The sequence below is a fragment of the Squalius cephalus genome, assembly GCF_949319135.1.
Source record: "Squalius cephalus genome assembly, chromosome: 7".
NCBI classification, from domain to species: domain Eukaryota; kingdom Metazoa; phylum Chordata; class Actinopteri; order Cypriniformes; family Leuciscidae; genus Squalius; species Squalius cephalus.
The window spans coordinates 43,256,181-43,274,626 of NC_137128.1; the positions used below are offsets into that span (position 1 = coordinate 43,256,181).

At 37.9% G+C, this 18,446-nt stretch overlaps 1 protein-coding gene across 2 annotated transcripts in view; it reads left to right on the forward strand.

Moving 5' to 3' along the window:
• LOC307161889 (interleukin-6 receptor subunit beta) overlaps window positions 1-14,537 on the forward strand; it is a 29,387-nt gene extending 14,850 nt beyond the window's left edge. For both annotated transcript variants that reach the window (XM_079876833.1, XM_079876834.1), the window contains 9 exons: window positions 3,212-3,294; window positions 7,161-7,383; window positions 8,029-8,217; window positions 8,514-8,612; window positions 10,693-10,830; window positions 10,923-11,051; window positions 11,144-11,234; window positions 11,486-11,567; window positions 12,282-14,537. In XM_079876833.1, coding sequence (XP_079732959.1) covers window positions 3,212-3,294; window positions 7,161-7,383; window positions 8,029-8,217; window positions 8,514-8,612; window positions 10,693-10,830; window positions 10,923-11,051; window positions 11,144-11,234; window positions 11,486-11,567; window positions 12,282-12,710 — 1,463 coding nt within the window. In that variant the 3' untranslated portion in view covers window positions 12,711-14,537. The remainder of the gene's footprint in view (window positions 1-3,211; window positions 3,295-7,160; window positions 7,384-8,028; window positions 8,218-8,513; window positions 8,613-10,692; window positions 10,831-10,922; window positions 11,052-11,143; window positions 11,235-11,485; window positions 11,568-12,281) is intronic.
• Window positions 14,538-18,446: the final 3,909 nt, after the last annotated feature.

Consider the following 18,446-nt stretch of genomic DNA (forward strand, 5'->3'; position numbering starts at 1 on the left):
CATGGTTTTATAAATCCGAATAGTTCTGTGCGTACGCACGTCCTATGTTTCATCCGTACGCCACTTCTGATGCAAATCCTACGCAAAGTTTTATAAATGAGGCCCCAGGTTCCCACAACAGAGACCCCATAGGATTTTTCCATTGGCTTTTGGATGATTGTATAAAATAAGCGAAAGGTTATGATTCTTACATGTTTTGTTCATCATGATAACCTTGACAAATTAACTTTTGAAGCCTAAATACAATCGGCAGAAGTAAAAAGCTAAACTTAGGCTATAAATGAACTACACTATACCACAGACTCAAATGCCACCTGAAAGTTTGAGTAAGGAGAGTTTGCAAGAGCGCGATTATAAACACAACAAGGCTGTGAAAGTTTACTTCAGTGTGATGATGTTTAATTAATCACCAACAAACTCTGCAGTCTCATTTAGACACTTGGTAGAAACTGCCTTTTTCAAAACAAGTAAAAGCTTTGGAAAAAAATCACAAGGGGTATTGTGATGTGTTTTATGTTGTAGAATAAAACGTGAAAATATGTTGAGTCTGGGGTAACTACAAACCTTTTGTCTGCCGGTGAACGTGATCAACATCTTTGTTGAGGGACAAGTTTACAGTTTATGTCAAGTTTAGGCTTACAACCAGGGTTAGATTGTTCTACATCAGTGTTATTCACCTATTGTTTCCCTCTGATTTTGGGAAATTATGGGGCTAGGACTACATTTTCAGACAGGAATGTTGTTCCAGGATCTACAAAATTTGCTGATCCAAAAACATGTCTTACTTGGCAAGATCACGGTGACCTCAGGCATTTAACTCAAAACCCATAAAAAAAATAAAAAAACGACTGACTTGACTTGAGCCAGAAGTGCTAAAATACTAACTCATTTCCGGGTTTTGACCTCCAAAAATGCGTCATCCCTTCAGCACTATTTCCCTTGTTAAAGTGCCCCTGTTATGCTTTTTTCAGTATTACCTTTCATGTATTGTAGTGTATAATATACTGTAGCTGTTTGTGAATGTAAAATGTCTGATCAAAGCGAAATGTAAAGATCAAAGCGAACAACAAATTCTTTCAAAAGTAAGACCTGATTCTGAATCTGAACTGCCGAGACGAGTGGCCGGTAATTCCAGTCTCACTTCATGCATGAACCTTCATAGGTTTGTAACAAATTTGCATAATGCAAGCCAATTGTCTTCATTGGCTGCCTGCAAACAAGGTCTTCTTTGACCCTCAGACACTGTAGTTGAAGCTGAGACTGGAATAGTTTGGTTTGTGTAGTCAAGATGTGGAGAAGATGCTGTTTTCTGTGCTGTGAATGCAAATCCACTTTGCTGCGCTTCCATAGGATGAGGAACGTTTAGATATGTATTTTCTCGTTATTTCATCTGACTCCACAAATGAAAAGGTTTTAATGATATCTGTCGTGTGCATCATTAAATGTGAGCGAATGTTTTGCTATTCTTTTTAACTCTTTACTGAAAATAATGTCAGAGCCGATTAGAATAAAATCAAATGTTTACCATTTTTAAAACACACCGTAAACCGGTCTTAATATGTAGAGGAAAAAACACCCAATCTGGCAACACTAGCCACCAGTGTCTACTGACTCTCTTGTTCGATCTCATTCATCAAAATGAACAAATCTTTTTTCGAGTCATTTCGTTCATTTAAGGGGCTTTAAATGTTATACTATTAACTGTCAAATTCCCAGAACACATCCACCTATGCAATCTTGATCATATTCTGAATTAAGAAATATTATAATGCAGTCAAAAAAAATCGTTTACACGGAACATAAATAATTACTTTACCTTCCGAGTCTTTCGTTCATTTGTCACGTGACAGACGCAATGAATGGATCATTCATGAACGACTCATCACTTACGTTACAAATCAAAACAAAAAGCATCAAGGAGGCGTCGTATGATCATTTAAACGAGTTTTATGACAAGGTCGGTGAGGATGGGAAAAATCTGACACATTCAGTGTTAAAACTGATAAAATAACTGTCTGTGGTTCTATATGGGCTGTGGCAATCATTTTGAAAAATAATATCTCGCAGCAACATGGAAAAAAAAGAACTATGAACTAGTTCATTTTTGGAACTGTGAACTTAGTTCAAAATTTTGAGCATGAACTATGAACTGAACTAGTTCATTTTAAAATTTGTGAACTGAACTTTGAACTAGTTCATGTAGAAAGTGAACTTTCCCAACACTGCAGGTAAATGTATCATGCCAATTACATAATCAGTTCAAAGATAATCAATACAAAACATCAAATGCTCTGGAATAAAGAGAAGAGATGCGAACCCGACATTAGGAAATACATGATGCTGAGAGTCTCTGCGACTCTCTGCATCACGGGCTGATCTGAGGTACAGAATCGCCCTGATCCTCTGGTTGCATTTCATTATATAGACAGAAACTTCTTTCACATGGAAACATATGCTAACAATGGGAATTTGCATTGATCACCGTCCAAGACTTACTGAGGGCGGAGTTTACACCTTTGAGAACAGGATGCAATTTGCCTGGAAGACACACCCTCCTATGTGTGCGAATTATCTCTAAACTCTTAAATACTTTATTACCTTTTGGTTTACTTCTTTGGGAATGAGACCTTTGTACCAGTCGCACTGAGACATTTCAAATGATACCAAAAATGTGTATTACTGTATGATAATTGTTCATATTAAACCATATAGATTTTTGGGTGAATTCAGGTAGGGATGGGTGAAGGGAATGATGTGTAAATTGGGAGGTGGTCAACTCAAGTGTGATCGTGTCTCGAATGGGGATGGTAATATAGCAAGAGAGTTCAAATGTTGATTTCCTTTGTTCTCTCAGAGAGTAGCTCTCTCTTCCAGTTCTTCCAGTTTCTCCAGCCTTACAATATTATTAGAAAATTAAAGTGTTTTTTGACCTTGGATGCATGTACGCATATTGTAGGAGACTCCAAAACTAATTAGAAACCATTAAAATAGCATAACAGGGGCACTTTCTGGCTTGAATCTCTCAAACGAGCGTGCATTTTCACATCCCACCAAACAGACACTTGTTTAAAGCAATTCTAGTCCACTCGTTATGATTAGTTTCAGTGTTTGCTGGCAAAGATAGACATCAGTTTGAGTCATTTGTGTTTAGTAGTGTGGTTAAATGTGGTCATATGGATGAATATGAGTAATAAGATTGATCTTTCCTCAGCCCCGTCTGCGGCTCCTCGGCTCTGGAGACACATCCAACCTGCAGAAGAAGCTGGAAAGAGACGCCTCACCCTGCTCTGGAAGGTTTGCTTTTGTTCTAAAGAAATCTGTTTTTAAACATGAGCATGTGATTTAAAGGATGATTGCGAAAGGCAGCTAAAGCACTGAGCCCACAGAAAAACTGGCATCTGTTTTATAGAGCATTGTTGTAGTTCTCAGTTATTTTGCGTTAGCTTTTTGTAAAGATGATTCACCTATAATTCCTTGAAATGAGAATTCAAAGCATACAAAAATTAGTCTGTTGACATACAGCGAGATGTTATTGAGATCTCTGACTTTGATTGCAGACTTTATCTTGGCACAATCTGAGCACAGTTTATGATATCTGGGGTCTTTTTCGCAGGAGAAACATCACTATTTAATGTCATCGAGAGGCATCTGAGATGTAAAAAAGACCTAATTTGTGATATTTTTTTCTTTTCTTTCCTGTGAGATGGACCATTCTGGATGAATTTATTGGAAAACGTATTTAAACTTAACAATGACATGATCATTAATATTTAATATATGTTTATATGTTCCCACCTGGCATACAGACAAAAACAAATCAACAGCATAAATATAGAGATGTAAAGCAGATCAGCGACTGTAATAAAAGACTTATTTATACTCACTTCCTGTGCATCAAGGCACTTCCTGTTTTAATAACACTCTTTCAGATTTTCCTGTCAGCTTAAATCTGACAAACAGCACGACCACATCCTGCCTTCTGGGCTCCACATATCAACTGATATGGCTGAATTTAGCACATTTAGCAGCTGATTTAGTGATTAGACAATCTGTATAGTATTCTATACCAGATTGCTTCTCACGCTAATGAGATAGTTCATCCAAAATTGATAATCCTGTTAAAAATGACAACTCTGACAACTGTCATCATTTACTCACCCTCATGTTGGTCACACCTCACTTGTATGACTGTTTGACACAAAAAAAGATAATCTGAAAATACATTGAAAGTCAATGGGGTCCAATGTAAAGATCTCCTTCTACAAGATCTAGTCCCTGACTTGTCCGCACCCTCATCTACTCGTTGAGTTTTATGGAATAATAATTAATGAGGCCTCAGTTCAACTTAATAGGTTTTAATAAGCGGTTTTGTCTCTCGTCTTTCACTGCTTGGCGTGCTTGCAATAACATTTAGAAGGATAATAACCTCAGAATGATTCCAGTCTCACAGCTACTGTGATTAATATGATCTGGTGTGAGGTGATATGGCTCATTTTGTTGCAGAGAAACATTTGGAGCAGGAAATTAACACAGAACCCAGTGCTAATTAAAGACAGAAGTGTGTCATGCATGTTTACTCCTTTACATGTTTGTCATTTTCATTGCTTTATAGTCACTCTGTTTTAGTGTGGATCAACTAAAGCAGGGCTAAATCTGTTCTGACAAACAAAATAAACTCAGGAAATCCTTATTATCTAAATCAGGGATTATCAAATATATAAATGGTAACACTTTATAATAACGTTCAGTAAGTCATTTATAAGTGGTTAGTAAATGAACTAATAATTTACAAAACATTCATAAATGATTTGCAAGTGATATACTAACATTTTATGTATGTTTTGTAAATTCCGTTACAAGTCATTTACAAGTGATTAGTAAATGATTAACTAATTATTTACAAAACATGACTATGCATTCATAAATGATTAATAAGTGATATGTTCATTATTGTATGTATGTTTTGTAGATTCAGTTATAAGTCATTTACATTTGATTAGTTTATGATTAACTAATAATTTACAAAACATGAATATGCGTTTCATAAATGTTTAATAAATTATGTTTTTTTTTTTTTGTATATATGTAGCAATTAGGGGATGCAGAAAGTGTTGTAAATGCCTTGTATTCAACACAATGATTTGTAAACGCATGAATAAATCATTTACAGCACTTTCTGCATCCCCTAATCTAAAGTGTAAACTATTCATCACTTGTAAATGTGTTACACATCATTCGTAGATTACCACTTCAAGAATCAATCAAGGCATAAGATCAACGAATCGTATCTACGAATGATGTGTAAGACATTTACAAGTGATGAATAGTTTACACTTTAGATTAGGGGATGCAGAAAGTGTTGTAAATGATTTATTCATGCATTTACACATCATCTATAACAGGTGTTGAACACTGTAGTGTGTACTGCAGTGTAAGTGCTGACTGGTGAGGGTATAGACAGCTGTCTTCTCTGAAACACATGGAGTCCACTTTAACCACTGTGCACCTGATGTGAGCAAAACATACAAAAAAAAAATTAAAAATGAATTAAACATTTATGAAACGCATAGTCATGTTTTGTAAATGATTAGTTAATCATTAACTAATGAAATGACTTATAACTGAATCTACATAACATACATAAAATAATGAACATATCACTGATTAATCATTTATGAATGCATAGTCATGTTTCGTAAATTATTAGTTAATCATTAACTAATCAATTGTAAATTACTTGTTATGTGTTTTAAATGCATTATACTTTCTAAAGGTGTAACAATGAATTGATAAGCATTATAAATATAGTTCAGTCATGAAACTCTAGAGGGCGCAGGCTGATACATGCAATCTTTTACATCCTTTACATGCAATCTGCAAGCAATCACATTACTGCATGGCACAAGCTGATTGGCCTCTGCTGATCCTGCAGCCAATGAGATTGCTTGCTCAGCATTTAAATAGTCTGGTTTATTGTTTGCTGTAAGCTAGTCCTAGCCTGACTTCGTCATACTCATATTCTAGTCAGAATGTGAGTCTGATACTGCTCCATAGAGATTTGATTATTGTCTCAACCGAACCAGGAAAAAAAAAAACTCTGCACTCAATTGGATAGACCTACAACCAATCAGAGCAACGGAGTAAATGACGCATGTTCTTCATTCATATTTTCAACCAACAAAATGTCGCGGCTCTCTGTTCCTCTTTTAAAATGAATGCGCTGTGGATATCTTCTATAACAGACGCGATGGCGGAATCTACACATGATGTTTCATAAACAAAGTTCGGGAGGAGCACGTACAAATAATCAATCCAATATCAACTTGTCATCAAACAATACCATGTCTAACGTTGCCCTATATCAGCATGAGGAAGCATATTCACTCTGTCAACTTACCTAACACTCCTTGACAGTTTTTCAGCATCCCTCCACCACCCCGAAGTATGGGGGGGGGGGAGTATGGCTACCGAGCCCACAGCCCTCTCCTCGGACAGCACGTCATATACGCATATCTGACTTATTTGTGTGAACTCGTGAAATCTCATATAGCCTACGCATTTATTCTATCTGACTTATTTGTAAGTGTGAAATCTCAATTCTCCAGCTGCAGTCATCTTTGTTGTAAACTAATCAAATCAAGCGCTCTTTGGTGACATGGGTGATTACGTAACCTCAGATCATCTGTCCATCATCGATTAAAGCCCGCCCTGGCAATTTGATTGGCTCGGCCTTCTGGGAGCCGAGCATAATTACTCCTCAACGGATCGAGTCCAGACCGAACTTCCCGACCAAAAAATGTTGTGGGCGGGGTTCGGACTGGCACCCAGGCTAAGCTAGTCCTGCAGTTTCTCTGAAACCCTCCTCCTCCCCCAGCTCCACCTGCCTAGATCTGCTACCAGAATTATGGATGTCTATTTAAGCAAAAGCAGCATCTCTTACATGCGTACAGCAGTGTGTCTTAGCATTAGCAAGTCCATACTTGCTCTGTTGCTGCGACTGTGATGAAGGGGTCAATGTGTGTCAGCTTTTCATGGCCCTTTTAGCCCCTGCTGGTAGATCTTGTAACTACACGATCTGCCTGCATATGCATCTTCCTTCAATGACCTGCTTTTAAGCATTATAATAATTAATATCTTTGGGATTTGTCTGTGTGTTTCAGCCTGTCTCCTGGCCTGAGGTCAATGGTGTTGTTCTGAGTTACTCAGTGTCCTGTCGCAGTGAGCTGGATTCATCTCAGTGGACCTGCGGCGCATTAAACGCATCCAGAAGCTCCTGCGTCCTCGCCGTTTCAACCGATCCCTGTCAGTGTAACCTGACGGCCACCAACTCTGCCGGGACGTCACCTCCAGCTCACCTCTACATACCCGCGCACACAGATGCAGGTAAATCACTGATGTGATGCTTCAGCGTGTTTGGGAGTTTCAGTGGAATTGATGTGTTGGAAAATGCAGCTAATAACCACTGGACTGGTTTACATGGTTTCTAGCTGGTCCAAACCGGTGGTCATTTATGGTCGCTAGTTGGCCCTAGCTGGTCTTAATGCAACTTGCTTCATTAATGTAGAATTTAATGTGCATCACAGGTGTACATATATCATATTTGATGAATTTGATGAATTCAATTAATTTGAATTTGTTATCTTTTCTATATAATATAATATAATATTTATTAGTTTTACTGTTTTGAGTCTTTTGCATTTAACTCAAATTAAAAAATTAAGAGAAAATAATCAAATGAGAATAATTAAGTAGCTGATTTGTTTAAAAAATAGGCACCGCAACATTTTTATTTAATAAACAGACAAATTATTTATTTAATTTTTTGCCCAAAAAAAAACAAAACGCTTGCTTTCTTCTACTTAATTCATGACATCCTGCAAAAATCTCAAAGCAACTTCCTTGTGGACGTCTAATGAAATAGTGATGATTATATGGGAAATTCTGCACAAGCATTCATAAAATACCATCATTATCAGAAACCTTACGTTCATTTATCCCAAACTTATCTCCCATTTCCTGCCCTGGAAGAACTCCCTCCCCCTCAGAGTATCAGCGTCACCCCATTGGACGACACTCGTCTGAAGGTGGAATGGACAGCTGCACTGAACCAATCAGAGAGCGGCTTTGTGCTGCAGTGGAGTTCTGTGCCTCTCAGTGGACCAGCTAGTCTGCACTGGGAACAAATGAATAAAACTGCAAGAAGTTTTAATCTCACAGGTCTGATCAATCATTTATACTCCAATAGAATACGCACTAAGTCATTTTTTGTTTGTTTTTGCTGGTCGATATGACAGTGTCCTGTTCAAGTTCATAGTTACTGGTGGCATATATGTATTTCTTTATTGACTTTTATTTTATTTTCATCTTTCATAAGAAGTGTTAAGTTTTCCTTCTTTTTCGTCCTTAGATGAAAAAAAACAAACATACTGCCGTCTTTTACTACTATGATCATAGTTTAATCAAATAACTTGAACAGTATAGTTTTAGTCCATGTCTATGTATGTGTGTTTCAGGTCTTCTGCCAGAAATTCCATATAATCTGTCAGTCGTGAATCTGTATGGGCGACGAGCAGGAAGTGACAAGTCTGTCATTGTCTTCACACGGGAAGGAGGTCAGATATTACACTGAAAGATGTTCATTTATTGGAACTGAAGGTGTGGTAGTACTGCAATAGTGTATTTGTCAGCTCTTTTCCTTTGTAAAAATGCCATGCCATGCCAAAAAAACAAAAAACAAAAAAAAACACACAGAAACATGAACTTTAGAGAAGAATGGGGCTAGTAGGATGTATAACTGTAAGGTTTTGAGTCAAAAGTCCAAATACATAATTGTATTGCTATTTACATTTAGATGAAAAGCCATTACACGTGTTGTGGGAGATTTATATTTATGTATATTAAAGTATATTGTATATTATTTATATATATATATATATATATATATATATATATATATATATATATATATATATATACACTCACCTAAAGGATTATTAGGAACACCTGTTCAATTTCTCATTAATGCAATTAATGAACCAATCACATGGCAGTTGCTTCAATGCATTTAGGGGTGTGGTCCTGGTCAAGACAATCTCCTGAACTCCAAACTGAATGTCAGAATGGGAAAGAAAGGTGATTTAAGCAATTTTGAGCGTGGCATGGTTGTTGGTGCCAGACGGGCCGGTCTGAGTATTTCACAATCTGCTCAGTTACTGGGATTTTCACGCACAACCATTTCTAGGGTTTACAAAGAATGGTGTGAAAAGGGAAAAACATCCAGTATGCGGCAGTCCTGTGGGCGAAAATGCCTTGTTGATGCTAGAGGTCAGAGGAGAATGGGCCGACTGATTCAAGCTGATAGAAGAGCAACTTTGACTGAAATAACCACTCGTTACAACCGAGGTATGCAGCAAAGCATTTGTGAAGCCACAACACGCACAACCTTGAGGCGGATGGGCTACAACAGCAGAAGACCCCACCGGGTACCACTCATCTCCACTACAAATAGGAAAAAGAGGCTACAATTTGCACAAGCTCACCAAAATTGGACAGTTGAAGACTGGAAAAATGTTGCCTGGTCTGATGAGTCTCGATTTCTGTTGAGACATTCAGATGGTAGAGTCAGAATTTGGCGTAAACAGAATGAGAACATGGATCCATCATGCCTTGTTACCACTGTGCAGGCTGGTGGTGGTGGTGTAATGGTGTGGGGGATGTTTTCTTGGCACACTTTAGGCCCCTTAGTGCCAATTGGGCCTCGTTTAAATGCCACGGCCTACCTGAGCATTGTTTCTGACCATGTCCATCCCTTTATGACAACCATGTACCCATCCTCTGATGGCTACTTCCAGCAGGATAATGCACCATGTCACAAAGCTCGAATCATTTCAAATTGGTTTCTTGAACATGACAATGAGTTCACTGTACTAAAATGGCCCCCACAGTCACCAGATCTCAACCCAATAGAGCATCTTTGGGATGTGGTGGAACGGGAGCTTCGTGCCCTGGATGTGCATCCCACAAATCTCCATCAACTGCAAGATGCTATCCTATCAATATGGGCCAACATTTCTAAAGAATGCTTTCAGCACCTTGTTGAATCAATGCCACGTAGAATTAAGGCAGTTCTGAAGGCGAAAGGAGGTCAAACACAGTATTAGTATGGTGTGCCTAATAATCCTTTAGGTGAGTGTATATGCAAGTATATTATATATGCAAGTATATATGTAGTATTTTATATAGAATGTCATATTTCATATATGTTACCCCATATACTGTGACAACATGCCCCATTCACCCTTAAAGGGATAGTTCACACAAAAATGTAAATTCTGTCATTTATATCTCACCCTCATGTTGTTCCAAACCCGTAAAACTTTCATTCACCTTCGGAACACAAATTAAGATCTTTTTTTTTTTCTAATGAAATCTGAGAGTTTTTATGTATCTCCATTGACAGTTACGGCAACATAATAATAAAACAGTGCAGCTACTCATGAATTTGCATTACGTTCGACTACTGTACTCATCAATGCAGCTCATGGCAATACCGATATTTAAATATGAAGATGAACACAATGAACAGCGTCTGTGTGTTCGTGTAGTTAAAGTAAGCCTGTAAGTGTAAACAAGGGCACATCAAAATCATTGCTGCCGGTGTGCCGGCTTTACTGATGTGTTCCTGTGTATCAGCGCCCTCTGTCGGCCCAACGATGACAGTGAAGAAGACGAGCAGCAGCGTCATTATTCTGAAATGGGAACCGGTTCCTATAGAGAAACTTCATGGCTTCATCCAGAATTACACTGTTCTGTACAGTATAAATGGCAAAAGTAAGACGCACACTTTGCAAAATATTAAAAAGCTATATCAGAACTATTTCAGAGCAGAACTTTCATTTAAGAGTTTGTGTCTGTATCTGAAGGTGAGAAGGTTTACACTCGTGCTGAACAGATATCCCTGAATGGACTAACAGCAGGAACCTATAACATCTGTGTAATGGCTCACACTGCAGTAGGGGGCGCCGCTGGGCCGTGGCACATGGTGGCTGTGGGTATGACACCATTTGGCTTGAATTTTGTATTCATTCATGCATGCCTGCATAAACACAATGTTATCTTTAAACCTGTTTGTGTGTGTCCAAAGGACTTGAGGATGTACAAGTGATCCCCATACTGCTGTGCTCACTACTGCTGAGTTTTCTGATACTAATAATCCCATTATGCTTGAGAGTGAGGTAAGAGAACTTATAAATAAATCATGATTCAGTTATTAAATCTATATTCATTCAAGGAGAGCATTAATAAACATGGTCCAATGTTTATACATCTCAATATGAACAACCTCAAATAAATGGAGATAGCATATTAAAAACACTTTGCAATGCAGTATGTTCTTTTATTTAAATAAAAATGTCAGTGTTTATTTAATATGATAACATACTAGCATGCAGTACTTATTGTCTCTGTATTTATGTTTGTTTTTTAGGATTAAACAGTGTCTGTGTCCGACCGTACCAGACCCCTCAAAAAGCAGCCTGTCCGTCTGGTCTTACACTAAACCATGTCAGGTAAACATTACCCTAGTTGTAGTTATATAGGAAATATATACACCACTTGGTATCAATATAATCTTTAAACTATAATTTTTGGCGAATTAATTGTATCTCTTGCTACAGTCTTGGAAGAAAATTCCTTCCACATTAATGTCCAAAGATGTGGCCTAAAAACATGTAGTTTCCTCATTTTGCTTCTCAAGTAAATGTATCTTGATTTAAGTATATTTAGATATTTTTACTGGAAAACATATACCAAAAAATTCTGAGGACAAAAATAGTTTTTGTATACAGTACTCAGTTTCCACTAATACCAAGTAGTAGACAGCAGTGTCAAAGAAAATCATCCATAACATGAAATTTTTTTTTTATATATTTTTATAGAATATTATTATTAATATATTATAAGTTTGGAGTTTGAAATAATTAAGAAAGTTAATTAAAGGTAAAAAAGCATGTTAGAAATATTTCTGAAGGATCATGTGACACTGAAGACTGGAGTAATGATGCTGAAAATTCAGCTTTGATTAACAGGAATAAATTACATTTTAAAATATATTCAAATAGAAAACAGTTCTTTAATTTGTAATTATATTTCCACAATATTACTGTTTTTATTGTATTTTTGATCAAATAAACGCAGCCTTGGTGAGCATAAGAGACTCCTTTCAAATTATATATATATTCAATACTACAGTTTCATGAAGTTTTCTCTTCTATGTTCAACAGCATAAGCTAACATCCACCATGAGCTCCATCATCTCTATCGGTCAAGCTACAAGCTATGCTGAGAAAGACTATGACCCAATTCAGGTATTATCCTACCACACTGTTCGACATGAAGACAATGAGGCCGAAACCAAGACCAACGGCACTGCAACATTCCTGGACCCCAAACCGGCACCAACTCAAGCTTTCACGACACATTTCCTAAACCAGAGCTACACCAAACCAGACCAAGTCATTCCTGCTGGATTTACAGAAGACTTGGAGCCCTCATCGGCCGATCTCTTGTTTGATTCACTCTTCAGCTGTGAAAGGAATCCAGTAGATTTAAACGGCTACGTCCATGTGTCCCAGAGCTACGTACCGTTTGTTACAACCGTAGACGCATACAGAACTGTAGGTTTACCGGAGGACACCAACATCACAGCGTAAACAACAAGTCTTACGTGACTGGAGTTTCACAATCCCACTCTCTCCAGCCAGCCCGCCAAAACATGTGCCCTCATATCAAACGTCATCTTTGTGTGCATTCTGATTGACAGATATACACAGGCTTGGGAAGTAACAGGATAGTTTGAAACGGCATAAGGCTGGTTGGGACGTAAAGCCGGATGCAATGGAATCCGATAACTGGTCTGCAAACTGTCCGGTGTAGACAGCCTCAGTTAATTGTAGTTGCACTGGATTTACTGAAGTTTCATTGGCAGGTTCAAGAGATTGGGTCTGCTCACTGTCTGGTTATCCAGACCCAAATCCGGAAGATTAAGGATCTGGCATTGAGTAATGAAAATCAGCCAGCTCGAGCATGCATTTGAAAATCTCACTGCACGCAATTGGATAACACTTCGACCAATCACTAGCCGCGTTTCCATTACCCTTCAAATTGCGCAAATTGAAATTGGCAATTGAAAATACGCCCAATGGAAACGCGTCAATTTTGTAAGAACTCCCATTTATCGCAAAAAAGTTTTTACGCTCGCATGAGGGGGTTTTTCAGGCAATTCGAAAAATAAATATTTAGCAAAACTGCAATGGAAACATTTACAGGTCACCTGACGTAGATGACGCGGTGTGTTTGGACAGAATACGAGACTGAGTTCTTTATTAAATTCATAAAAGACAGAAGAATTCTAAACCTCAAAAGAAATGCCACAATCGAGACCTCGAAGCAGAAATGAGTGAGAAACACCCAGAAACACCTCATATGTGCCGCTCACAAGTATAAGGGTCATTCCTTGCCATTAATGCTTGGAAAACACACATACGTCTCCTTTGATTAATAATAATGGCCAGTGCAGTGGCTGGGATATAGTACATAAACCTACCAATGTCCGTTGCCATGATTTTTGGAATGACTTATCGCGAGAGGAAAAAGTGAAGTTTTGGTCGCATAACATCGGTTAGTGGAAACGCCGTCATTTCATAATAGTTCTTTGTCGACATTTAGAAGAAGAAAAAAAAAAAAAATGCAAGAGTTTTGCGCAAATCTGTAATGGAAACGTGCCTACTGTCGTGATTGCGCGCCCACTAGCGCTGTCATGTCATGTTTAGCTCGCCTCTGGCCCGCCTATATCAGATAACCCGATGTGATTGGTGCAGCTCGGATACAAGGGCATAGTTAATGAGCATCATTACTCAATGCCTGAGTAACTCGCTGAGCAAATTCAAATTGTGCTCTCGCAAGAACTCTGGATTTCCAGGGTACCTGACACTGTGACCTAGCAGGAACTTTTTATCCAAGCTCCTCCCGTCAGATCTCGTCTAGGTCAAGGACTAGTCATTTCCACATGCGATACCTCTCACTAAACCACTTTGATCTCAAGAAGGAAAAAAAATGTGCATAAACCACTGATATCAGTTATAAACTGCATGAAAAAATGTGCCAGGTGGGAAAATTGCTTTCGTTGCATGGAGACTTATTAAAACAGTGCTGTTGACAGCATATTGCTTTTCTCATTTTTATTATCTTATGGTGCATTGAAAACCTTAAGTATTCACATTATGTTACTTTCATCTTGTGATATTTGGTTTACTGTTACATTTTGTAAATAGTGTTTTTTTCTGTTGACAAAGTCAAGGACAAACAGTCCCAGATGGGACAACACTTTCCCCTTCGTGGGACTGGTTACATCACGGACACATCTTGGAATTATACAGACCTGTTTAACTTATTTTTCTGTTTGTTATTGTGCATTGTGTATTTATGATGGTCTTTACTGTAACGCTGCTGCTTGCATTAAACCTGTCGTCTCCTGCTTTACTCTGTCCTTTTTTTCTTTTTTTTTTTCAGTTTATGACTGTTTTGGATATCAGACAAAATATATTGTTAACTGGTTTTGGATACAAGACAGAACTCAATTCTAACTGGTTTTGGAAATCAAACTAAACAGGTTTTGGATATCAGACGGAACAATTCTATTTGGTTTTGGAAATTTGATATCAATTTATATATTTATATATCAGACGGGACTGATTTTTTTGGGGGATATCAGAAAGAACTCAATGTTTATTGGTTTTGGATATCAGACAGAACTCAATTCAGGTTTTGGATATCAAACAGAATAACTTTTTTTTTTACTGGTTTTTGATAATAGAAAAAAACTAAATTCTATGATTTTGGTTATCAGACAGAACTCAATCTAACAGGTTTTGGATATCTGACAGAACTAAATTCTAACTGTGTTTTTTTTTTTTTTTTATATCAGACCAAACTAAATTCTAACTGGTTTTGGATATCAGACAGAACAATCCAAACAAAACAAATAACATCTGACAGGATCTGGTAACACGACTGGATCTAACTAGCCTAGAAATAATATACATCTTTATCCAGTCTTTTTACAAATTACCATTTGTGTCATTAACCATATATATGGATGTAAACTGTTCAGATGAGAAAAACAACACAACCCACCTGATCTGAACTACTGTATGTGATCATACTATACTATACTCTCTATATACATATATATACACTCACCGGGCACTTTATTATGTACACCTTGCTGACTGGGCTGGACCCCCACTTGCCTTAATTCTTCATGGCATAGATTAAACAAGGTGAGGTGCTGGAAACATCTGGTCCATATGATAGCATCACGCAGGCTATTTGAGCATCGAACTCATTGTCATGTTCAAGAAAGCAGTTTGATATGATTTGAGAATGCGTTGGTTTTATACTAAAGGCCCAAAGTTTGACAAGAAAATATATAACACATCATTACACCAGCAGCAGCCTGAACCGCTGATACAAGGCAGGATGGATCCATGCTTTAATGTTGTTTGCGCCAAATTCTGACCCTACCATCTGTATGTCGCAGCAGAAATTGAGACTCATCAGACCAGGAAATGTTTTTCCAGTCTTCTATTGTACAAAATGTGGTGAGCCCGTGTGAATTGTAGCCTCCGTTTCTGTTCTCAGCTGACAGGAGTGACACCGGTGTGTGTCTTCTGCTGCTAGAGCTCTTCTGCTTCAAGGTTGGACGTGTTGTGTGTTCAGAGATGCTCTTCTGCAGACCTCGGTTGTAATTTGTGGTTATTTGAGCTACTGTTGCCTTTCTTTCAGCTTGAACCAAAACTGCCACTCACTGGATATTTTCTCTTTTTCAGATCATTCTCTGTAACCCTATAGTTGTGCATGAAATTCCCAGTAGATCAGCAGTTTCTGAAATACTCTGATACCTGTCTGGCACCAACAACCAGGCCACGTTCAAAGTCACTTAAATCACCTTTCTTCCTCATTCCGATGCTTAGTTTGATCTTCAGCGGATCATCTTGACCATGTCTAAATGTATTAGGTTCCTGTCATGTGATTGGCTGATTAGATATTTGCATTAAGGAGAAGTTGAGCAGGTGTACCTAATTAAGTGTCAAGTATTGTTTAATTTACAAATGAATAGAATTAAGCAATCCCCTTGTAAAATAATGTTAAAAGTTCATTTTTGTGAGCTGCATCTGAAGATAAACCAGACTACGGAAGAGGAAAAGACAGCGAGAGGGTCGCGAGCATTGGGAACATTTTGTTGGGAATGTTGTGGCTTTAGACCAGAGTTCACCACCGCTGGTCCATCTTTCCTGCGACTGGAATTCCCGACAAAGTCCCTCTTTGTTTGGACAGACGGGCCAGGGCAGTGTCACACACACACATCCGGCTCCACAGAGCTGATCTTCAGTGACAAGAGCGCAGATCGGCCGTGTGCCAGAGCTGGTGCAGCAATATTTATTGTGGATGAAATGTGCTATTGTTGACAATAGATGGATATTCACGCTGACCTGCCAGAACAGTGCTAACATACTCCTTGCATTCCACCAGTCCTTCAGGAATTTGTCAGCCTGCGAATGTGGCTCAAAAAGGAATGGATTAATGCTTAGCACACAATTTGTCATTCCTGTAGTAATGTTCTCAAGGGTATGTATATATTCTGATAAAGCACATGTTATTCTCTATTCACTAAAAAAAGTGGACAGAAAATCACCTTGTGTTATTGTTATCTCAAGTCACAAGGTTAATATTTGAAAGTAAAAACTCTATATCTTACTCAATTTGAGGAAATATGTGCATATACATAGACTATACATGCGCTGAGTGTGTTGAGCTCTTGGAAATGCCAGCATACATTGGACTTTGGTTATATTTATTGATATTTCTTGGGTGTGGGAATTGATCATAGCTATTTCCTTTGCACTTTGACTGCTCTGTGTACATGTTTCATGTATGGAGAAATTAAAAAGTAAAAAGTGCATGTTAGCTTTTTCTCTCTGTGTAGACATTTTGTTAACTTTGGGTATTTTTGTATTTAACTTCCCTATTGTTATCAGAGCAATAGCACAACTTGACAAAACATCCTAGGGACAAAGGAATAAGATTCATAAAAGGGCGTAGTGATTATTAGGGTTCATTTACTTAAGAACTAAAATAATCTGGATATGTAAACAATCTTTTGTATTTATTTTGTATTGTGTGAGACAAGTTTGCACATCTTTTCCTGTTGAAGTATAAATAACTACTCAGGAGGCAAAAAAGCAGTGCGAGCTGCTGTGAAAGGCAGATGGTATATGTAAAATAAATCAGGGTTACACATATACAGTGTAATTAACAGAAGAAAAAAATACTATAAACCACAAACTACATCCAAACAGACTGGATACTGTTAAAGGGATAGTTCACCCAAAAAATGAAAATTCTGTCATTAATTACTCACCCTCATGTCGTTCCAAACCTGTAAGGCCTTCGTTCATCTTTGGAACACAAATGAAGATCATTTGAATGAAATCTGAGAGCTTTCTGTCCCTCCATTGCTACGCAACTAGCACTTTCAAGTCCCAGAAAGGTAGTAAAGACATCATTAAAGTGATCCATGTGACTCCAGTGGTGTAACCTCAATTTTATGTTGAGTGTTTTGTTAGTGCAAAAAACATAATTTACCACTTTATTTACAAAATATTAATCTCCAACATGCGTTCACGCAACAACATCTCTCGCATTAACACAACACAACACGCATGCATCGTGGTGCTCTCGTGAATGACCATTGGAGATTCATATTTTTCAATAAAGTGGTAAATTGTTGTTTCCGCGCAAACAAAGCACTGGTGTTGCTTCATAAAATTAAGATCTTAATGAAATCTGAGAGCTTTCAGTCCCTGCATTGACAGCCTACGCAACTACCACTTTCAAGCCCCAGAAAGGTAGTATAAAGACATCATTAAAGGTAGTATAGGCAATTTTCTGAGAGGCTAGCAATAGCGAGCTAGCTTTGAAAGCATGAGATCCTGTTCTCCCTTCAGAGCGTCTCCAAAGCCACGCCTCGTTCAAAAGTTTAAAAACACATGAACACGTACAACAGTGAGTAAACAAAAGAGTCACGAGAGATGGCGTTAAACTACCTCATGTCTCAAAGCACATAACATTGCAATAATAATGAACATAAACAACTTAAAGAGTGCTGACCTGTACCACCTGACTGCTGCAGATTCATTTCAGCGTTGATGGTGTTGCCACTGAAACGCATAAATCTGAGTCATAAAACGCTCTGAGTATATCGTCACAATGTTTCCAATCTCTTGCAAATGACAGTAGTTATGGCGTGAATGCAGCATAAGCGGGTTGTTTTGGTTCAGGAGGAACTGTAAAAGCTGCTGCTGTTTCGTCGATCGGAGACTGACGTC